Below are 23761 nucleotides of genomic sequence, written 5' to 3'. Positions count from 1 at the left end.
ATCCACATTAAAAAAAAAAAAAAAAAAGACTGAGTCACTTCTAGAGGTAAAAACAAGAAAGGCCAGCTTACCATGCCATGTTTCCTAACTCTCATTAGGTTATCTCCTTCTATTGCAGAACTTATGTGCTGTGTATTTTTTTAATTGCTCAGCAGCTATCTTTTTAATTGCATACAATGGAACTCTTAATTCTTAGAGGAAGTCACTTTAAATTTAAATAGAGGGGAAATGTAGGTTCTAAACAAGAGTCCTAATCTCCAAATCTGAATACTGCCACTGCCGCTCTGATCTTTGTAAATTACATGGCTGATGAGTTTGGTTTTTTTTAAAAATTGTGGTAAAATATGCGTAACATAAAATTTACCATTGTAACCATTTTAAGCATACAGTTTAGTGGCATTAAGTACATTCACACTGCTGTGCAACCATCCCCATCATCTGTTTCCAGAACTATTTTTTTATCTTCCCCAAGTGAAATTCCATCCCCATTAAACACTAACCCCATTCCCCCCAGCCCCTCGCAACCACCATTCTATTTTCTGTCTCCATGAATTTGACTGCTCGAGGGACCTCATATTATGCTGTGTATTTTAAAATGCATCATACTGGGAAAACCTTTTGCAAACACTTGAAGTGAAGTGAATTTTAAGGTCCCAAGTGTTCTGTCACTTAACAGATACATGTGCATGTATGCGTTTGCGTGGGCGAGGAGATCATTAAGAGGCTGAAAATGGGGAATAGGCTCTTCCGTCAATGTCCCCGTTTATGAGCTTATAGAAACCACTCCTCTTGTTTCCTTTTCCTTCCAGCCTGAAATGGTTGATGGGTGCTGGCAACTAGCCTAAGAAAGGCCCATTCAGTTTCCTCCCCCGTCCATCTCCATCCTTTTGATGTCTATAGCTTATGCCTGTAAACAGTATTTCTCACTACTGGTTAACAGAATGGGACAACTCCTCCTCCCACCTCACTTCCTTCTGCCCACATATGCCTTTCTCCCAAAGAGCATGCCGCATACATAAGTTCTGTACAGAGAGGCAGGAATGAACAGTAAGAAAAGCTTAGCATGAGACAGGGGGAAGAAAACTGACTCATTCCACATGTCTAGTGTCATTCTCACCTGGACCAGTTTTATCTTATAAGGATACATTCAATGGTCTTTCTAAAACAAATCAAGCCCCCTCCCACAAACACACACACTCACTCGGAATGCTGGATAATTGTTGCTTTGTGTACACCGTGGGGGTCGGCAACATTTTCTGTGTAAATATTTTCAGCTTTGTGGGCCATCTGGTCTCTGTCACAACTACTTAGCTACTCTGTTATACCCCCCAAACAACCAGTAAATAAATAAATGGGTATGTCCATGTTCCAATAAAACTTTATTTACAAATGCGGCCAGCAGGCTGGGTTTGCTCACCTCTGCTGTATACAATAGAAGGCATCAATATATTTAAAATCACGAAACTCCATGAGATGTATCTAAATATTACAACTCAAGTGAGATCATTAAACTGTATCTTGACCTAGGGCCATCTAGCAATATAGAAGCCATATAAGAGAGCTAGATGAAAAATATCACAAGCAGCCATACCACACTGACAACAAGGTGTCATAGAGTGTTTGCTTAAGATACTGGTGGGTGGGCGGGCAGGGTCACAGTCTCTAGTTTGTGAGCTTTATGAAGGCAGGAACCACCTTAGTATTCTGGCTAGAGCATAGTAGACATTCAATATTAATACAAGCTTGTGGAAGGACAGAATGACGTGCAACTCTTTTTCTGCATGGACTCTAATAACAAATGCTTAAGTAGTAAGCCTGAGCTGCTTATCGTGACTGCTGGAGGAGAAAAATGGCAATCTCTACCTTCCTATACCCTGAATAAACACTTCATTCATGTGTCTTAACGTTAGCTTATATTCATCAATTTCCCATCACAGAGCAATGGGCAAAAGATCGTTAAAAAATATTCCATTTCAGAGATGACTAGCTTAGAAACCCAAAGTGCTTCCCCATCTGTAACCAGTTTTCTCCCGTGCAGCTGCAGTGACCTATCATTGACTATACTCATCTCTCCTGTGTCAATCCTTCAGACATAGCCACATCTTCCCACCAAGGAAGTAGCCCATGTTCAAGGACTATGCAACTCTGAGAAGGAAACCTCATTTTTCAGAAGAGGGCACACATAGGCGACAGGTCACTGGTGATCACTCACTCCCACTAGGGTGAGGGGAGGAGGGATGATGTGGGCTGGGCTGCTGAAGCCACAAACCAAAGCACAGCTGCAGAGAGATCACTTAGCACGAGGCCCTAGATACTCACGGTGGCTGCTACATATTTTTGCAGACTGACCTCAATTGAGGAAAACAAATTGAAGAAAAAAGATACAAAGTCCCACTTTGGATACAACAATGTTGAGGATACTACAGTGAGCAACAGAGACATGGTCACTGCATCCTAGACCCCCTCAAAGGAGAAACAGTTTTGATACCTAAGTATGTGGTAGAATTCCTGCCATCAAAGTGCTTACAATTTAGTTAAGGAGAGTGACCATCTAGATTTTCTTTTTAACAGGCCAGTCCTGGTGGCTGGTGCCTGTAATCCCAGTGCTTTGGGAGGCCGAGGTGGGTGGATAGCTTGAGGCCAGAAGTTTGAGACTGGCCTGGGCAATAGAGTGAGACTCCATCTCTATAAAAAATAAAAATAATTAGCTCGGTGTGGTGGTGGGCACCTGTAGTCCTAGCTACTCGGGAAGCTGGGGCAGGAGGATCATTTGAGCCCAGGAGGTCGAAGCTGCAGTGAGTCATAATTGTGCCACTGCACTACAGCCTGGGTGACAGCAAGACTCTCTGAAAACAAATAAAAAAATAAGGAATAATGCAGGCTATGTTGTATCTAGGAGCGGTAGAGAGAGTAGTGTCCAAGTAAGACCCAACAACCAGTGACTGATTGATTGGCTAAAATCCTCTTCAAGCAAGGCTTGGCCCTAAAGAAGGTTAGCCCTTGGGCAAGCATGAGGGCATTTCACAGAGACCACTGGCACAGTGAGGCTCCAGTGTGGCTGGAGCTGGGGATGAGGGCAGACAGGCAGGAGCAGCTTGGACTGTTGAAGACTAGAGGGAAACAGAAGGGAGCAGGAACTCTGTGAAAGGCTGCCGTGCCTTACAGACCAGTGGAGAGGAGAGAGGATGGACATTCACAGTCCTCACTGCTATAGTCAGAACTCACCTGTAGCTCACTTATTACTGACATGCAAATGAATGCTAAACTGCCTAAAATGTTAGCCAATCCATCTAAAATCTGGCTTTCAAATCCTTCATATGTTCATTTGCTTAGCAAACCTTCTATAAAAATAGAAAACACAGATTTCCAAACAGAGTCCACATTAATGAGGCCTTCAAAAGACTCCAGAAAACCAATGCAAGAGTCTGCACATGGCCGAAAGTTTAAGGAACAGTTTCTCTCCCTTATTCTAATAGCAAGTGACCAAATGACTACAGATTAAAATGAGAATTTTCCTCACCTTTCATGCCATATGTACCTCCTGGCCCTCTAGGCAATGATTTCAGAAGGGTCTTTGAACAAATAAATGCAAAATGCACAGACTTTCTCCATTCAACAGCCTTTTACTGAACTTTTACAATATCTGTGTCCTGCATGGGGTTGAGTGCTGAGGATCTAAAGATGAGAAAGACAAGGTCTCTATTCTCAAGCTGCTTTAGTCCAAGAACTGTGGTCACCGGCCAGGTCTCAATGCATAGTTCTTCGCCTCTGTGGAGCTGCACGGAGGCCCTACCTCCAAGTGTGAGTGTCTAAAGAGTGTGTGCTGAAGACATGAATGGGGCCCATCAGCATGCCAAGGGCTGCTCCTGGCATCTCTGCCCCTCGCCTCAGTGGTGGTGGAGAGGCACTGATGCCCTGCGTCTTGTGCTGCTACATGGCATACCTGTAATCCTGGGACTTGATGGCCCCACCCAAGGGGTACATAAAGCCATAAAAAGAAAGAATGCATCTTTTTAGAATGTACAATATCCATTTTAATCAATGGTAAATGATTGAAATATTTTTATATTAAATTCAAAAAGTTACATAGACCAGATAGAAAGGTCAATTTATTTTTTTGAGACGGAGTCTTGGTGTGTCACCCAGGCTGGAGTGCAGTGGCGCCATCTCAGCTCACTGCAACCTCTGCCTATCTACTGGGTTCAAGCTATTCTCATACCTCAGCTTCCTAAGTAGCTGGGACTACACGCATCCACCACAATGCCTGGCTAATTTTTGTATTTTTAGTAGAGACTGGTCTTGAACTCCTGACCTCAGGTGATCCAACCACCACCTCCCAAAGTGCTCAATCAAATGTTAAAACACGGCGTTTCAAAGAAGGTCATACTTTGTGCAGTCCACATGGGCCATGTGCTCCCATCCTAGGGATAAAGCCTCATTCTCCATTTCATAGGAGGCCTTCAATGCAAAGATAGCAAAAGGATTTTCTGGTCCAGAAATTTATCAATCACCACCACACAGAGTCTCCCCCATTGCCTCCCTTAATATCTAATAATGAAAAGCTGGGCTAGGAGGGATCCCACTGGCAAGCATTCTTATCTTTTCTGCACTGAAGTGGGGGAGAGCCCCAAATTTAGGTGTTGCCAGTGTTTTAATTAAATAATCATCCTGGGCTGTGAAATTAAATCTCAAATTACCAAGAAGTACCTGGTAGTTAAAATTAATTAGCAATTTTAGCCAAACTCTTCTCTCAATTTCCCGTTGGCTTTGCATCCTGTGCAGTAGGACGGGCTCTAGTGTGGTATAAGGTTCCCCACCAACAGGGTCCCCCTCTGCACAGAGAATCTAAATCTCAAAGTGCAAATGTTTAGACTATAACCCAGTTACTGGAATAGGCACAGAGAGAACACCTGAATCCAATTACTTTCTCCCTAGCTAAGACTTTCATACAAAACTCTGAGCTTGTTTGAGTGCTGAATGACTCCAGTGAAGCCTGTCACCCACGCCTCTCCAGCCAGCCAGAGTCTGAAGGCCTAGAAATGTTTGCAGAATCTTGCCTGTATTATCTATTCAAGATCAAAAACGTGTCTCAGTGTCTTGGCTTCTAATGGATTTTTGGAAAAGTCATCTTCAGCTAAGACGCTTTGTCTGTTGTGAATTATCTTGGGGTGTATGTGTGTATGCAGTTGGGAGGGGAAGGTGGGGAGAGGATTACGGGGTCACTGAGCATCTGTCGGCCGCATCTGCCACTGGATCTGACTCTGGCTTCAGTCTGCTTTGCTTCACTCACTCCTTGCTGCTGGCATCTCACATACCGATGTCATTAGGCACTGTCTGCCCCGGTCCTCCTACAATCCAGCCAGTACAGTTCCCGTCACAGCAAGTGCTTCCTCTCTCGGAGCAGACAAACTAACTGAAGCCACAGCCGGAAGCAGGCTGACCACAAGTGCTAAGGTTCTGGTTAGTTCTTTTCTAGGTAAAGTTGGAAAAGTCCCTGCGAAGGCAAACACTGAAGTTTTAGATATGGGGGTGGTACTGACCAACCTCTTGAAATGTCCTTGACTGGAAAGAGGGAGAGAGACAGAGAGAGAGAGAGAGTGAGTGTGTGTGTGTGTGTGTGTGTGAGAGAGAGAGAGAGAGAGAGACAAAGACAGACAGACGGAGGAGGAAGTTGGATTGTATGATGCAAATGCGAATCATTCTGAGAAGTGGGGTATTTTTTTTTTCTTCCCAGGTTCAAAAGAAGAGGCTGTTCTAAGAAAGACTACCGAGTAATCAATCACCTCCTCAGAGAAAGTCTGCTCAGGTAGAGTATTACGTTTACCACCTAAACGATGGAACATTTTTGTTGAATCTTTTATAGCCAAATCAGAGAATGAGGTGTTGAGGGTGAGGGGGGCTTGAGGGCAAAAGAAAGGGTCATGGGAGAGAAGATGGGTCCTAGAAAAATGGTCTTGTTGCTTTCTCTGCCCTTGAGAATCCCCTCTGGGAAGATGCGAGGAGGCAAAGATGGCCTTTCCAACTCAAATGGCAGCTTCATGTCTACTGCTCTTACCAGGCAGGAAGACAAACTGGATGTTCTCAGAATGTCTAGGGATGCTCAGGTGATGGAAATGACTAGAAGGGGGTATGGGGTAGGCCTGGAAACAGAGATTTGGCCTCCCCATGTATTTAAACCCTCAGAAAATGTCAGGAGGAGGAGGCTTGAAGATAATATTTATGTCTTCAAAAGCAGGAATATGGGACACTTAACGGACTTTAAATCATTTGTCCCTTTTATGAGCTAGTAGGGTGATTATTTTCATTGAAGAGGAAGAAAAAAAAATTAATCTTTAGAGCTAATTTTTCTAAGATCACAGCAAAACAAAATGAAACCTAACCCTCCAAAAACAAAAACACAGAATCTGTTGGTTTTGGTGAAAAAATAGTCATCTTTATGTTCAGTAGCTCTGAAAGGCCACTTAATAATATCTATTATAGGCCAGGCATGGTGGCTCACGCCTGTAATCCCAGCGCTTTGGGAGGCTGAGGTGGATGGATCACCTGAGCTCAGGAGTTCGAGACCAACCCGGCCAACATAGTGAAACCCTGTCTCTACTAAAAATACAAAAAAATTAGCTGGGCATGGTGGCATGTGCCTGTAATCCCAGCTACCCAGGAGGCTGAGGCAGGAGAATCGCTTGAACCCAGGAGGCAGAGGTTGCAGTGAGCCGAGATGGTGCCACTGCACTCCAGCCTGGGCAACAGAGCAGGACTCCGTTTCACAAAAAAAAAAAACCAAAAAACAAAAAACTGTTATACATGTTTTAAAAAAAACCCCTAAAAAATGGATCCCATCTTTGGACACAGTAAGATCAGAGACAGCCTGAGGCTCAGGGGGAGGGAGGGAGGGAGTGATAAATAGGAGGTGTGCAGAGGATTTTTAGAGCAGAAACTATTCTGTATGATATTCTAATGGTGGATACGTGTCATTTGCATTGGTGAAAACCCACAGAATGCACAACATGAAAAGTAAGCAGCAAATGATGGAGGGACATTAATATCAATGTATCCAATATTGGCATATGAAATCTTAACAAACAAACAGGCCACAATAATACAAAACGTTACTAACAGAGGAAACTGGCAGGAAGTCAGGAGGAGAAGGGCATGTATGAGAACTCTGTACTTTCTGCCCCATTTTTCTGTAAACTTCAAACTGCTCTAAAAAATAAAGTCTAGTAATTTTTTCTTATTAAAAAATTATCATCCTTTTATTCTTTTTAATTTTTTTTCTTCTTCTATCCTGTGAGTCTATTAATTTTTTAAAAATGGGATTCCATACCCGGAATTTGTTGGCCAGCCCCAAATTCAAGGAATTCAGTTCTCTTTGTTCCAAAAGTACAGTGACTTCAGACCACATGCATATTAATATCCCTGTATTTCACAGGTTCTGTACATTTCTGCCACAGCCTTGTGACATTAGTGTGTCAGTAGAAAAAGCAATGGCCTGTAATAAGAAGAGTTTCAGTTGTGTGTATACAGGACGGTGAATGAGTGTGTAAGTCAGCTAGCTCACCAACCTGGTCTATTTTCTTTCTTTCTTTTTTGAAAGAGATCACCTCACCAGCTACCTCGCTGGGTTACTGTAAGGATCAGATGGCTATAAAAATGTCCCATAAACTGGAAGGCATTATGCAAAAGTATTATAAATCAGTATGTCCTCTGCCTAGAGCTGGGATAGAGTCAGCACTGTAATCCACGTATTGACTCTAATTTCAGTGCTCAGCTCCTGTGTAAAGATAGTTCCTTTCTTTCTTTGGGATAAAAATTTTAGGGATACTGATTTCTCTTTTTACCAGCTAAGCCACATGAAGGGTATCCAAACTGCATAAATCAAGGTGTCAGTCTGGTTCTGTTTTTGAGCTCTGAATGACATTACCAAAACAAGCCACATTATATAATCTTCAGCTGGACTGGAATGACCAATCACCCTTCCCAGACTCCATAGTTGTTCTTGGATGATACAGCGCAACAAAGATGGGCTCATCCCAGCAGAGAGAACCACACCCGTTTCTGATGAAATCCCTAGGAAGAGCCAGCCTCAGAATAATCCTTTCAAGTCATTCTGGGGCCACCGGTGGAGGATTTCCTGGGCACCCACGGGGTGCCATGGTGCACAGGGACCATGGTACACAGGGTGCACACTTGCTGGGTCCTGGGCACCTAGGCTGCCAGGCTGAGGAAACCAGAGGACAGGAGGAGAAAAAGGTGGGGCCGGCCACCCGTGTTGGACAAGGGCAGGGCGAGCCCATTTGAGACTCTGAATAGAGAACAATCAGGCTCACTCACCCTTCTCCCCACATCAGCATCCAAGCTGGCTTATGACATCTCGCTTAGGCAACTTCCCCTGCACTTTCAATTAGCTAAGAAATATGCCAGAACATTCCCAGTGGCTATGTATGAGGATTTTAGCAATTTTCGTGGTTTTCTTCTATTCTTTTCTGGATTCCAGTAGTATTCAACTTTGATCCATTACTACTTTTATACAGCAATGCATTGTGTTTGTTTTAAGCCTAGGGAAACATCTTTCCAAAGTTCTACGCTGTTGTTTCGGGGAAAGATACTTTCATCTTTGAAAACACACACACACATCCTCACCAATAAGCTGCTTCAACACAACCACGTTCCATCTCAGCTTTATCATCTGATGGGCTTTTATACTGGAAAGCTCTGAGCTGAAATGGTTTTACTCAAGGTCAGTCCTGCCTAGACACACCGAGAAAGAAGTGATGGAAGATGTTATCCGTCTCACCATCTACAGGACTTCATGAAGAACTGAGAAGGGTACCAGCACTGTTATTGACTTAAGAGTGGTTTGGAAGAAAGGTTCCACACAGCTAGATCTCTTTAGGGGGAAAGAGATCATCTGCCATGTGGATGGTCTCCAAATTCCTTAATCCTTTCCAAACCGTCCCCTTTTCTAACCAGCCCCTTGTACTCTGATCCCTGACCCAGACCCTAAGGATCACACCTTCCTGTTTCATATTTCACAAACTCCTACCCCCACTCTGAATGTTGCTTATTGGAATCTTAGACCCTACAAAGGGCACAAGAGACCCTTTGATTCAACTTCCTCATTTTATAGGTGGTAAAACTGAGGCCCTGAAGAGAGAGGATTTGTAAAAGGTGGAAACTCAGTCTAGTTCACCTTGTATAGCTTTCACATACAAATGACTATCCCTAAATACTAACCTCTTTTCCTCATTCTCACATTCCCTAGAGACATGACAGTAGGCTTCATTGTAAAGACGCAGGTTTTAAAGAACTCTGAATATATATACCTGATGTAGACAGTCATATTCAGAACATTTTCCACGTGAGAGCAGTTTTATAAGTGCATTTTTATGGTGACACACTTCTCAGTATCATATACTATAGTCCAGCTCTACCAGACACAGTCAGTATTTAGAATACACAGGAAATAAAGGAGTTGAAGCAGGGGAGTTACAAATGTAGTTAGGACGTCTGGAAGTAAAGGGCAAGTGGGGCAGCACAGTGGTGGTGCTGTTGGGGAAGGAGCAGGAGGGTGGGTCAGGGTATGGGCGGGGGGAGAAAATGCATTTTGGAGCTTATCAGATCTGCCAAGTTGAGGAAAATGTACATGTATGCAGGTATTTCATGTGTTTGTTTAATAAGCATGTACAAACTCATACATCCTTGGACGAAGTAGCCAATGGGGAGAAGTGGTTTCATGCACAGTGAAGCCAGTCTTCAGTGGCTGATGGAACAATGTCTATGCATAACCCTCATGTCCTGCACAGTCTCGCAGACTAGACTCTTGGGTATACCTGACTCATGCCCCATGCTCTCCCTTAGCACACAAGCTCCTTCAGGGAGGATCATGGCTCTGCTCAACTCATTGTTACAAACGGCACCTGGCACACCCTCCACGAAGGTCAGAATGTAGGAAATTCGGAGGAGAGCACTGGGAGGTCAGTGCAGAACCGGGGCCCAAACGCCAAGTGCCTCACAATGAAAGGAAAGTGCCAGTGAAGTGCTGCACGGAACAAGGGGTGATTTCATCCTCTCTAGACTAAAGGGCAGAATGTGTTCTAAGGCTGGGTGGGGAAACTTAAGCTCAGCAACTGCTTTGTGCAGCTGCCACTGACACGAACCCAAGCTCAAGTGCACAGGGTGGGGTGAGAGAGGCCTGGCTGGCTGGCTGGGCGGCGAGTCCAATGACGCTGACACACTGTTTCCAGCCACCGGGAAGCCAGTGCCAAATCCCTCTTCACTCCTCCCTGCTCCGATATTCTTGACTCTGCCGTGGTGCCAGCTAACTTCAAGGGGCATTCTGGGAATCGTATTTGGCAGGCAGCACAGGCTGTATCCTCACCCATGGTTAAGGGCTTGTCAGAGCCCAGGTGACATTTTAACCAATGCTCGTGGCCTCCCAGGTTAGGCCACAAGGAAAGCTGCTGCTCAGCACTATCAATGCTGAAATATCAATATTCTAGGAACATACCTAGGCACTCCCTTCCTGCCAGCATCCTCGCTGGAATTCAGAATAAAAGCCCAAACCCATCATCGTGCATCTGCACGAAGCAGAAGGTGTCCACGGCACTTTATCAACAGCCAGGAGCTGCCTGCTTCATGCACAGAGGAGGTGCACAGGCAGGCAGAAAGGTCAGACCAGGGTTAAGTGCACGCCCTGTTGGACTCGCCCTTCCTCTCTCCTGTACCTAAGTGCTGTCTGGCAGGGACTCCAACTTCTGATTTCCTTAAAGTGAGACGCCCCATGATGGCTGTGTGAATTTTTATGCTCATTTCTTGGCTCCGGTCACTGCTGCCACCATCTTTTCCCCCACACCTAGGTCCTTACTCTTATCTAATTATGATCTGCAGGTAACTGTACTCCCACCAGCCCCTGTACCTGGTTCCTTGCATTGCCTCTGGCTGGAAGCTATTGTCCCCAACTTCAGAAAGTGTCTGCAGATTTCACAGGCTCTCTCTTGGGTCAAGGTAAGACTTCAGCCAGTTCCCCTTTTAAACAGAAGGTAGTGACACGCAGGTATTAAGTTTCCATTTTGATCTTTTGCCCTTGTTAACACGTTGCTTTCTGTATTTGCTTCCTGTGTCATCAAATACAGATAAACACAAGGGCCAGATGTCCTACTGCTTTTGAATCTTCTCATAATGTTTCCTCATAGATGTTTAGTAGCACTGAATTAGCTAATAGAACTTATTTGCTTGGAAATGTTACCCAGGAGGTGCTGTCAGACAAAAAGGCTCTTTTGCGTGTTACTTTTTTTTGAAGCAAATTACCCGCAGCTCTCAGGAAAGCATTTTCCAGGAATGCGGGCTCCTGGACTCTCCCCTCCTATGCAAAAGCACCCCACCACCTTCTGAGAGCATCCCACTTGCTGCCACATTGAGCCTACTTTTGATCTGGAAAATTGCTCCTTTGCTTCTGGATCCTGTATAGCTAGTTTCTGAAGAGGTCAAGTGAACTAACCCGTAATGGAACAAACTGGAAAATCTCCAGTGGAATGTTGAGGGCAAGGAAGAGGGAGCAGGAGAGGCAAAGAGAGAAAGTAGGGAGGTGTCTACCCCCACTGTGAGAAAAACTCAGCACCAGGCTTAAAGGATGATGGAGCAGACATTCTCATGTGTAATTATTAGGGAGTTAAACTCATTCAGATGAGTCACCTGGGTGTGGACGCTCCAGTCTGGCTGTGGTTCTAGTGAATCGTCCTTCTCCTTTTACTTCGACACCTCTCAAATCTGGCCACCAAAGGACATGTCATTCCCTGTTTCAAGCTAAGGTGAGGGTAGTGAAGTTTCTCATATTTCAGCAGGTCAAAATTAACATATATTTCAGATACATCCTTTGCAAGGGCTGCACTTGATACCCTTTCCTGAACTCCTACCATCTCAACAACCCCTAGGGTTTTGAAGTGGTTGTCTGAGCAGTGGTTGCTGGCGGCAGCAGCTCTGTAAGTCACACCCCATCTAACTCCTGTCTTACTGATTTATGCATGAGCCAGTCAGTATCCCCGGGAGATCCTCTTTCCCACTCTCCTCTCTACCCGCAAAGGGGCCTTTCCTGCATCTTGCCTCTTTTAAAGGAGGCTAATTCAGTATCACTCGGGGTCGGGGCTGGGAGATAAGCCAGTCCAAGTCTAAGATGCGCCAGTCCAAACCAGATGCCGCCAGCCAGCCAATGGCTGCAGCCTGACAGGAGGGCTGTGTGCATGTGCACACAGGTAACCACATGTGGATATGTGGGTCAGGACAACCTGAGGGTGGGTTCTGGTTCAGCAGCTCTGGATTTCAGTCTTGGCTCTAGCACCTCCCAGCGCCGCGACCCTGCAAAAGTTGCTCAACCTTCCTGAGCTTTAGGTTCCCATCTATAAAGTGTTAATAGTGCCACCGACTATGCCGTGATGAGGATTGAGTGAGATCACGCACATACAGTGTTTATTTCATGCACACTGATTACACACGACCTATTCCTTACTATCCAATCTGCCCTTCCCGAGGTAAAGCAGAGCCCAGCACAGACTGCTCCTCCAGAAACGGCAGCGCTGGTGCATTCCAGAACACTCTAGCTACCATGGGGGGGCAGGTTCTCCCCCGATATTTCACTGTCCACGTTAGTCGACGAATATGCTGTCCTACAGAAGTAGCCAGAGTAGACCAAGGTATCAGGACCTTCTGAAATGTAGATGGACAGTGTTCTATCTGATCAGGCCGTCTTTATATGCAATTCACTCAAAAACACACCTCTGAAAATACGAGAGTTATGTTAACATGGCAGAATTCCAACATATAGAAGTGAAATCTATAATTAGCAGAAGACATGTCTTATATTTTTTTCATTTGTACAAACGTATGGGGTATATATGAAATTGTGTTACATGTATGTAGTGCCTAGTGATCGAGTCAAGGTATCTAGGGCATCCATCACCCAAGCACCACACATTTTTGTTAATTATAGTCATTCTACTCTGCTATCAAACATATTCCTTCTACCTAACTGGATGTTTGTACCCTTTAACCCATTTCTCTTCCTCCTTTCCTTTTTCCCCTGACTCACTCTTCCCAGTCTCTGTTATCTATCTTTCCACTTGCCATGTGATCAATTTTGTTTTCTTTTTTTAGCCCCCACATATAAATGAGAACATTCAATATTTGTCTTTTTGTGCTTGGCTTATTTCACTTCAGATAATGGCCTCCAGATCCATCCATGTTGCTGCAAATGACAGGATTTCATTCCTTTTTTATGGCCAAATAGTATTCCATTGTGTCTATATACCAAATTTTCTTTATCCATTCATTTGTTGATGGGCACTTATGTTAGTTTCATATTGTTACTGTTGTGTACTTAAGTTACTGTTTGGTCTTCTTTACCAACCTTCCTTCTTAATGCTGCTCAAATTTCTAATTTTCAAGAATAATTTAGTCTCCTGCATTTGACTATACTAGAAAAATGGGCTGCTGTTTCTTTGCTGGGAATCAAATATTTGGTCTTTTACCTGCAACATGCCCAGGGTGCAGTATCTAAATTCTCTCAGGCAAAGTGCTCATAATGAATTCACCACTTATTCAGATTAAATAGCTCCAATAGCATGGCCTTTCAAATCATCATCTATAGACTAACACAGATTCTCAGTTTAGTTGGCACTAGAGCAAAGCCAAACAGTGCTAAAATTATTCAAAAAAGGGTGTGCAGCATATAAATTACTGTGAAAACTTAAATGTAGATCAAGGTTAATAAGAATTTGCTTATTAAAAAAAGCTATCACCAAAACTATGATGGCACCAAAATTCAAGTTCCCGCAGGGAAAGGAAATTTTTTTTCCCTCTTCCCTTGATCTGCCAAGGGCTATGTCAGGTCACCCCACAGTCACATTTCTCTGAAAGCCCAGGCTTGTCCAGGGCCCAAGTCAATGAATATGAGATTGCATCTTGGGGAATGAGTGGCACTGTGAGTTACAGTGGAGGAGGGCTCACTTCCCCTGGTCATTTGAGTACTCGACAGCATCGCCTTCCATCAGGTGCTTGAGTTGAAGGACAAATCTACCAGCGAACCATGAATGATTTCATGATTAATCTAAGGTTTGCCTTGAATACACAGAACTCAGGGTCCACTCCCCAAATCAATGAAAGCCCTACTTCTGGGCAGTAAAAGCAAGTGGAGGAAACCACTAAAGACATGGATAGAATTCACAAGTATCTGTGCCCAATTCAACAGAGAAAAGAATGCTAATGTCAACCATGCCCTGCCTCAACTTTGAAGGACACTTAAAGATTTAAAGTTCAAGAGAGAGAAAGACATAGGGATTTTCCAGGGGAGGAGGCTCTTAGAGTCAAGATGCCCACTCTGACTTTTCTTAGTGACAACATGCCCACAGCCAAGGTGTCTTGCAGAGTTTTGGAACCATAGGAAATGATGCTTCTGTCAGCTCTGCTGTCAGCCCCGCAGCCCCTGCTTCCTGGCTGGCTGTGCTCTGGGCCTGTTGCTCAGTTGCTCTTTCACCTGCTCCCTCCCTCTATGCGTGCCTGCCACCTGCCAGGTCTCATTTATCTCATGTCTACCACCCAACGGATGTGTGAGGTGGTATGAACCGCGATGTACAGACAGGAAACCCAGGTCAGCAAAGTCCCGTGACTTGCCTAGGGTCACACGGCGAGGGAAGGCACAGAGCGGAAACTCTCACCTTGGATCTTCTGCCTCCACTTCTTGGGTAGTGAGGACTTCACAGTAGGCATCAGCCTGGCCCCAGCTTTGAGGGGGATACTCCCATCTCCAGTGAAAGGAGAGAGGGGAAGACCAAAAGGGGAGAGGGAAATCTATGATCTATTATGTTTAAACAAGATTAACTTGTGGGTGAACAGCTAGTTGCAGAGTTCTCAACTTAAGACAGAGCTTCTTTGCATGTTCCCTCTTTCCCTCCCTCCAGAGATGACAAGAAACACACTGTTTGTGTCTACAGGGAGAAGAGGTCCTGTCACCTTGTCTGTAGGCAGTTCCAGCAGGAATTAGGAAAGGTGAGGTATCTGATCTAGATAGGCTGTTGTGTTTTTACATGGCTGAGCAGCCACCAATGCAGGGAATGTGCCCTTGGGACATGGGACTAGGCAGGGAGGGCCATGGCTCTGCACACAGACACCTCTTTCATTCAAATGTCATTCTTTCCAAGTCAGCCTGGGTTTCCAAGAACCCTTCTCAATACAGTGCCCCAGATAAATTCTATGACCCAGTGTGGGGTGAGATGAAAACCCATTTGCCATCCCTGATGCTGCTGTCTGCAAGGAGCTGCTCTCAGGGCAGCTGGGCTCCTCCCTGCCCGAGTGGCATCTGAGGCCTTTTCCATTGGTTCTCTTGGGTTGCCTTTTGGCAGCTGTCATTCCACCAGTCTCCAGGAGTCTCTGGGATCTTCAACCGTGGGCTAAAGGAGAGCTGCAGAATAATCCAACATCCCCAGCCTTCTGCAATTAGGCAAGAGGTATTTTTCCTGAGGACCACATACCCTAAAAGAGCCTGTATCAAAGACATAAGGTAAGCAAGAGGGCAGTGAGCCCTCCAGCCTGCTTTTCCTTCCATCTCTGCCACTGCCCATCAGCTGTCCCTTCTCTGTTCTCCACGCTGGAGTAGCTACAGCCTCCTGGGGTTGGCTCATTCAAGAGATCACCTGATTTTCCCTCCCAGCAGCAGCGGGTAGGATGCCCCCGCTCAGAGGGGAGGCTGGTGGGGGCCTCATCCCAACTGTGGCTGCCTCCACAGGGTGTGACTAAGCGGGGCCCACAGGTGGTCTTGTAGCCTCTGCACCGCAGCTCTGAGGTCCCATGGGGCCCCAGCCCCCACCCCCGCCAAATGACTCAGCTGAACACCCCAGCCGCTACCCTGATGGGGCTAATGCTCCCTTAGGAGTCCGCAGCAGGGATTCATGTGGTTTCAAGACTAAACACAACAGCAGATAGCGCAGGCGAGAAGGCACCACCGTTTGGCGGTAGATCTGATGCTTCTCTGAGCCATCACTTAGCGCACAGAACATCTGGTTCTGCAACAACTTTAACATTCAGAGAAGAATTCCTTGATGCTGTAGATTTTTAGGTTTTCTGACAAGATGTCTCATATAATCAAAGAATGATGTCGATGGAGAAAGCACACCAAACACCCAGGTTCTCAGAGTGTTGCCACGCAGCAGGCTCTGACCGGGTTGGGTGGGTGGCGGGCTACAGGTCACTCTGGCTCTTAATCCTTATCAAGTGACTGCTCACAAGACGCCTTTAAGTCTCCATGATTGAGACAGAAACCCAAAAGTGTGCCAGAGTTTTCTGTGACCGTAAAGTAAGGTGATTAAGAGAAAACTTCAAAACTGGCCCCTAGAAGATTTAAAGATAGGACCCACTGAAACACTTCAGAGACAAGAGAACAAAGTGAGGGGTAAGAAGGGACATAAGTCAAGGGTGAACAGTACAGGCCTCCTCTAGACATTAAGACATCGAATGCAAATGAAGGTCATTATCTGTGTATGTGGACAGGTCTGTGTCAGTATAAATGCTGATCGAGTAGGGTTTAATTTGCCAGTGCCAACAATTGGAGGAAAAGAAGGGAATTGAGGACTTTTCAGTTAATGTGTCCTGACCCTGGAAACCTCACCTGTGGAAATCCACACTGGCACCCATCAGAATCCCTAATCTGCTTAAAAATAGGAGTCTGCTCCCAGAATCACCAGCACCCTCCCAGTTTCCTATCAACAACATGATTATGGAGTGCGATTTCTACAGTCAGCCAAGCCTGGTTTGAATTCTGGCTCAGCTCCTTCTGAACTGTTCCTAGGAAGTCACTTAACCCCCAGCCTGGCTTTTATCTGTAAAAGGGATAAGCCATCATCAGCATTCTGCAACTTGTGTCTTTTTCTCCCTGGTCTGTGCTGCTTTTTTTTTCTCCTTTCTTTCTGCTAATCTGTGACCCTAGTGACTTCATCCTCTCTTTCAAAACCTTTTTCAAAAGTTACCTCTGCCGTGAACCTCCATCCATCTCTCCCCACCCCAGAAGTCCCTTCCTCCGGGTTCCCCATGGAGCGTAACTTTAACAACCAAATACAATACTAGAGGTGAGAGGATTTTACAAACTGAAGAGGGCCAAATGTATGTAAAGGATTAGGAATATTTCTCCTCATCATTCGCAGAACCCCTCTGAGAGTAATCTTAAGTAAGCATCTGTTTTGTCTCCTCTGTGAGGCTCTTACTACTTAAAGGGTGATTCCCGGACCAGCAGCTTCGGCATCTCCTGGAAGGTTGTTGGAAATGCAGAATATCTCAAGTCCTGGAAGTGACTGCTGAGTCAAAATGTGAATTTTAACATGCTCCACAGATGATTCATACGTACAATAAAATTCGAGAAGCATGGAATTCAACTCTAAGGACCTCAAGGGTACAGACGGCACAGTATCTCCAGAAAGCCCTCCAGAACCTAGGAGAGGCCTCTGTGCCTCTGTAATCGGGGTATTCAGCAAATACAACCACGTAATTGCTGCCCTGCTGGCAATAAAACTGAAAGCCTGGCTGCCTCTAGGCCTGTCAATGATGATACTTATCTGAACAGACCTGACTTCCAGTATCTTTACATAAAAAGCTTGAAAATTACATCTACATAAAAAGCAGGCTCCTTTAGGGTAAGTCATTATCAGGCCGAGCACTCAAGTCCTTGGTAACTGGAAGGAGAGTTGGCCCCTTCTCCTCAGAGGCAGCCAGCGTGAATCACAAAGACCCCCTCGATTTCACAGTTCATGCTCCTCACGCCACTATCCACCCCTGAACATTTTAATGATGTTCGGAAAGCACAGGTCTGAAAGGACAGCTGGCCCGGGACACCCACACCGCACGTTTGGTGTCTCAGCAAACTCTGCCCGAGAAGTGTTCTCTAACAGCCTGAAGCGGCTTCCCCGCTTCCTGGGACATAGTATCCACACTTCCCATCAGCGAAAAGATTAATTTGGAACTCAAATTCCTCCATCATATGATCACTTCTTAATGATTAGTAGAGTGTCTCCCAGAAAGGCGAGGCTGAGGGCAAACACAAACCATGCTGGACTGCAGTGAGCAGTCACTTTGCCTCTTCTCCCAGAAAGGCGAGGCTGAGGGCAAACACAAACCATGCTGAACTGCAGTGAGCAATCACTTTGCCTCTAAGACACCTCTTAGAGAGTAGGTGTTATTTAAAAAGAAAGGGGGGGAAAAAGCACTATCAAGAAAAGAGGCAGATTCACATAGCGACAGGAAATCGGGCTATGGAGTTTGATCCAGATTAAAATCCCAGCCCCAGTTCCGTGCTCACGTGCTAATCTCACCGAGGCTCAGCATTTCCCCCACTAACACAGGCCAATACCACCTATCTAGTGCTTCTGAGGATCACTCGAGAGAACACACGAAGATCACAGAGCACAGCGCCCCATCCGTGAAAAGGGCTCAGGCAACATCGGATGTTATTCTTCTGTTGTGCAGCTCCCTGATGGGCTGCTGGGGCCTTGCTCAGAGCTGAGAAGCCAGGCCAGTAGGCCCCAAGTCCACCTTGCTCCCAGGAGGCCTTTCCACTCACCTTGATCATTTCTGCCACGTAACTCTCAGGCCCAGTATATTCGGTGGAGTCCTTTACTTTCACCAGGACGATGAAGCACAGATAGTGCCACATGTTGTGTTCTTCCTTGATGTGCTCTTCAAAGGTGACAGTCTTGTTGTCAAACTTGTCTCTTTCCAAGCCTAAAAATGAGACAAAAAGCCCCCAGCCCCAGCTGAGCAGTCTTGTTAAAGAAAAAAAATCAATAACAGAACTGTCAGTAGAAAGGGGGCTGTGGTTTCACTCCTGTCTTTATAAAGAGTTGGATTCTGTCGGCCTTATAAGTACATTCATGTTTACATTATGGCAGGAAAACACAGGCTGTGAGTCAGACAGACTTGGGTTTGAATCCCACCTCTGCCACTTAGCAGTTGCCGCTTCATCTCCACATGCCTTAGTGGCCTTGTTAGTGAATGGGGAGACCGCCGTCTAGGTTCCAGGAGTGTTTAGGGGTAAAATGAGAATGTGTGTGACACGCTCACACATTGCATGCAACCAGGGAACGTGAAGTCCCTTCGCCCAGGTAAATGCCAAAATGCAGATATGTTAAGGTTTTTTGAGGAGGCAGAATAAGTAAGGACAACAAGAACTTTAAACAAATTGTGAATTCTAGCTGGTAGGTTTATAGTTTGAAGAGGCCGGGGTGAGCAATTCTAGTCTGTACGTATTCTAGGATTGATCAAATAAATATATCATGGATAATGGGAGCTGGATTCCTCACTGCCTGAGAAAAGAACACAGATAGAGAAAGGGAGAAAGAATAAACCCTGTAATGCTGAAATGGAATTAAAGGTATCAGTATGAATTCATCCTTTTTCATACATATATACACAGATGTGTGCAGATACATGTGCTGTGTACACATACACACATATGCAGATGCATACACCTCTCCTCTAGATCTGCACCCTAATAAGCCCTGAGAGCAGCAGCACACCAACAGGAATGAGCACACTCAGTCCCCAGACCTTGGCTTCTAAATACCTTTCTCCAATAAAAAGAACTGGGGCTCTTTGGAGAAATGGCTGATTCCAGGGATGGCTCAGGAAATGTACAAGGTGAGCCTAAGCCTGGAATATATTATGATGCCAAAAAAGTAAGAAAGTACATAGAAAATGACGATGACATGACTAAACCCAGGAGTCAGCTGGAAAGGGCTCTCACTGGCCACATCTGAAGCAATTTGAACATCAAAATAAATAGCCCATTGAATAAAATAAAAATCCACAAGTCCATGTAGTTACAAATACAAACACAGAAATATAAACACATACGTGGGGAGAAGAAAAAATTCTTTCTTACAATAAAAAGCCAATAAAGAAATGTAGAAATAATAATAAAATAAAAATCATCATTGGGCAACCATCATCATAATAGAGTTAGCCAAGCATCATCAATGAATGCTAAAGCTAAGGGGTGAAAGTTTAAGGAATAGCAGGATATTTACAGAGTGTCTCTCCAAAAAAGACTTTATGGAGTTACTGGAAAAACCTGGCAATTAGCACCTTAACCAAATGATCAACGTTAGTATCAAGGCTGGGCGCAGTGGCTCATGCCTGTAATCCTAACACTTTGGGAAGCTAAAACAGGCAGACTGCCTGAGCTCAGGAGTTCAAGACCAGCCTCTCAGCAACATAGTTAAATCCCATCTCTACTCAAATACAAAAAATCAGCCAGTTGTGGTGAGAGGCACCTGTAATCCTAGCTACTCAGGTGGCTGAAGCACAAGAATTGCTTGAACCCTGGGAGGTGGAGGTTACAGTGAGCCGAGATACTAGTTACAAGATGAACTGGCATTACATGCCTCCTGATACGATGCAATGAGAAGAACACAACAGCATGTCTTTGATATTCCTGTGGAAAATACATACCCTCAATCTTACCATGAGCAAACATCAGACAAACTCAAATCAAGGGACATTCTACAAAATAATTGACCTACATTCTTCAACATTGTCAGCGGAGGCTAACGAGGCATGGTGACTGAAGCCCCACAGGAGGTGGGATTTGCAAAGGACATTATTGGAATGAAGGGTGAAATTTGAATAAGGTCTGTAGATGAGATAACAGTATTGGATCTGTTTTAATTTCCCAATTTTGATAATTATACTGTAGATACACAAGAGAATGTTCTTGTTTTTAGGAAATGTGTACTAAAATATTTAGGGATAAGAAAGCATCACTGTCAGCCACTCACATTAGAAAATGTGTGTGTGTGTGTGTGTATAAAGCAAATGAGATAAAATATTAATATTTGGGGATTCTGGGTGAAGAATATATAGAAATTCTTTGGATAGTCATGTCTTTTCTGTAACTCTGAAATTATGCCAAAGCAAAAAGCTTAAAAAGGATTTAAGGGGGCAAAAAGCAAAGAATTTAAGTCTTTAATTGGAAACTGATCATTTTTTTTAGCATACATACCACTAGGAAATTTATATATTTAGTAGCTATATTATGAATAATCCTGAAATGATTACTCAGCTCCCCAGGTTCCTCCATGATTAGTTTACATTTACAAATATTTTCCTGTAGTTATACTGAAAATGATTTGTTTGGTGTCCATGCACCTCTTTTACGTAGCCGCTCACTACTTCTCCTCCCGTGCCTATAGTGTGCCAGGTTCTAGCTAGGAGTGTTACATACGCTGTCTCTCCTAATTCTCACAGTAATGCAGAGAAGGACATGTTATTGTACCCATTTTACACATGAAGAAAGAAGGATTAAAGATGTTAAATGACTAAATGATGGTTACACAGTTAGTAAGTGGTAGAAGCTCAGTCAGAACTCAGGTCTGTAAATACTTCCCAGCAGAATAAAGGCCAAGGACAGCCTCACTCACGGCAGAGGGTAGAAGAGTCAAGAGGACGCAGCAGCCGGTGCCCCCTCCCGCATAACTGGGCACGCACCCAGCCCATCACACCCTCGCAGTATCCACGTGCCTCTGCCACGCTGGGCCTTCACGCCCTTGCTGGAGCTGGCCAGTGACACTCACCACAGATAAAGCACGTGGTCTTCAAGATCTCTTCCTTCTTCTGCTTCTCACTCCTCAGGTCAGCAAAAGTGTCAATGATAACCCCAAAAATCAGGTTAAGAACAATGATGATAACCATGAAGAAGAACAAGAGGTCATAAATAACTCTAGCAGCAAACAGGGGTTCCTGGAAAAGAGAGGTGTCTGGATCAGTCTGGATCCCTTGCGACCCTTTGGTCTGCAGAGCCTGGGGCACAGCTCAAGTGAGACCTCATCTACTTGGGTAGAAATTAAATTGGGCATTCAACTTTTAAACTGAAAACTGCATCTCTTTTCATATCCCCTGTCTCAATTGTGACTTCTCCAAGTGTGGTGTGACACAGCCAGGAGGGATATTCACTGTGCGTTCAGGTGGATCAGGCCTAACCCCGAAGGAAACAGTCCCTAAGTCTACTGAGCCAAAGCCAACCCTTTCCACGCAGCTGATTTTGCGGCCCCACCTCACATGGTAGAGAGGAAAGAAGCCTGACGAGCTAGTTCCGCAGCTACTCAGCCCTACTCCCAGCTCTTCCTCTGCGTCTTCAGTTTACACTCAACACCGCTGCATGGTGCTCCCACCAACCACCCCACCCGCCCCCTTTGCCCTTCCTTCCCCTCGGGATGAATTTACCTCTTTGGACGGCTTCCTGAGCACATCTCCTACTCCACCCCCGCTCCGCAGCCCGTGACTCAGTACAGTGACAATGCACATCAGCAGCGTCTCACATGTGTGCTCTTTATCCTGTTCCGTCTCTTCTGCAGGGACCAGCTCTGTGAACACGGCAAGTAATAACAGAGAGAAAACGTGAGGAGAAAAGAGAGACCGGGATTTTGAAATCCTGTTTCCTGAATGCCATCTCACCAGGCACACGAAAGAATAAAATTAAGGAATCAAGAGCCAAGTATTTTCTTTCAAAAGCTAAAGTCGTCTGGGGCAACTGTTTTCATCGCTAACCCCTGCTAATTTCTCCAGCTATGGTAGTATTGCTCTCCCTCTGTGGGATCTAAAACACTCCCTGTCCTTTTCAGCTCTTAAACCCCAGACCCAGCCGCAAACAGTCTTTTCATGTCAGATGAGTTGCTTCGCGACCCTGAGTCACAGGCCTCTTGTCTCTCAGATGAGGGTTATGCCACAGGACCCAGGTTCCTCACTGGGAATGGTGTGAGGACTAAATCCAGGGATATTTCACGGCAGGGCCTCTGGATAAACTGCTTTACATTGGAGGCTGTTCATTCTCACTGGTTTATGCAGTAAGAGCCATGCCTTGCTGTGTGCCTCATTCCTTTCTCCAGCTGCAGAAGGGTCTTGCTAAAACACAGATTTCATCACTCATCTTCCAACAACCCCTGACCATCCTCTGGATGAAGTTTAACCTCCTACGCCTGACACAGAAGACCCTTCATGATCTAGCCCTTTGTTTGTATCTGTGGCTTCATTTCTTGCCACTCTCCTTCCTTATAATCATTATCTCCCCAAACTTGCTGTTTTTTTCTTTTTACCTTTAAAGCCTTTAGATGTACTATTCCCTCTCCTTGGAATATCAAGTCTTCTTTTACAGTTTGGACATCACTTTCTTGATGATACGCTTAGCCCAGTAGTAGGCCGGGTGCCTAACTTCTGTATTCCATCCTTATTCCCAGCATTGGGCAACTCTCTAGCAATCACCATTTGGCCTGCCCGCACCCTCCACTACATTACTGTCTCTTAGAGTACACCACAGTCCCTGGCAAATGGCGGGCACTCAGTGTAAATCGGCTGAATCACATCAGATCTTTTCTTCAGGTGTGACCTTCTTTTCCCTTCAGCTCCCTCCTCTTTCTCAGCCTTTCCCCTTTGCTATAGCCTTATTCCTGAGCAGTAAATTTAATCTTCTTCCAACATCACCTGCATCAGCTAAGCCTCTGGAGGAGTCCGATATTAACATGGGGCTTACAGTTCGGAGGTCCTACCTTCTCTGGGTGCAGGAGAGGAGCAGTTCTCCCCACTCTCCACCCTACACACATCGGAGAACAGGAACTCGCTTGCCAAACTCTCGCCGGTTTCTGGGAGAGAGAAGGAAATTTTATGATGAACAATCTGGCAGCATATGGTTAAAATGTTTGAAGTCCCCAATTCACGGCTGATTAAACAATTCTTTACA

The 23761-nt window shown here is 45.1% G+C and overlaps 1 protein-coding gene and 1 long non-coding RNA gene across 3 annotated transcripts in view; one reads left to right on the top strand and one right to left on the bottom strand.

Moving 5' to 3' along the window:
• Positions 1 to 23761, bottom strand: part of ITPR1 (inositol 1,4,5-trisphosphate receptor type 1) — a 354118-nt gene that overhangs the window by 10850 nt on the left and 319507 nt on the right. The window contains exons 57-60 of the mRNA XM_055109477.2: positions 23571 to 23663; positions 22252 to 22391; positions 21603 to 21768; positions 18593 to 18753 (exon numbers count right to left, since the gene is read on the bottom strand). Coding sequence (XP_054965452.1) covers positions 18593 to 18753; positions 21603 to 21768; positions 22252 to 22391; positions 23571 to 23663 — 560 coding nt within the window. The remainder of the gene's footprint in view (positions 1 to 18592; positions 18754 to 21602; positions 21769 to 22251; positions 22392 to 23570; positions 23664 to 23761) is intronic.
• Positions 2 to 16238, top strand: LOC129397369 (uncharacterized). 2 transcript variants are annotated; one of them, XR_008624687.2, is made up of 4 exons: positions 2 to 5476; positions 5735 to 5806; positions 10888 to 11004; positions 15390 to 16238. It is a non-coding gene; the product is annotated as an uncharacterized LOC129397369 (long non-coding RNA). The 2 variants fall into 2 exon arrangements; XR_008624686.2 differs by lacking the exon at positions 2 to 5476 and having other exon boundaries at positions 5502 to 5806.

Source organism: Pan paniscus, chromosome 2 (assembly GCF_029289425.2).
Source record: "Pan paniscus chromosome 2, NHGRI_mPanPan1-v2.0_pri, whole genome shotgun sequence".
NCBI classification, from domain to species: domain Eukaryota; kingdom Metazoa; phylum Chordata; class Mammalia; order Primates; family Hominidae; genus Pan; species Pan paniscus.
Note: the sequence above shows the minus strand (reverse complement) of the source record. Positions and strands in the feature narration are given on the sequence as shown.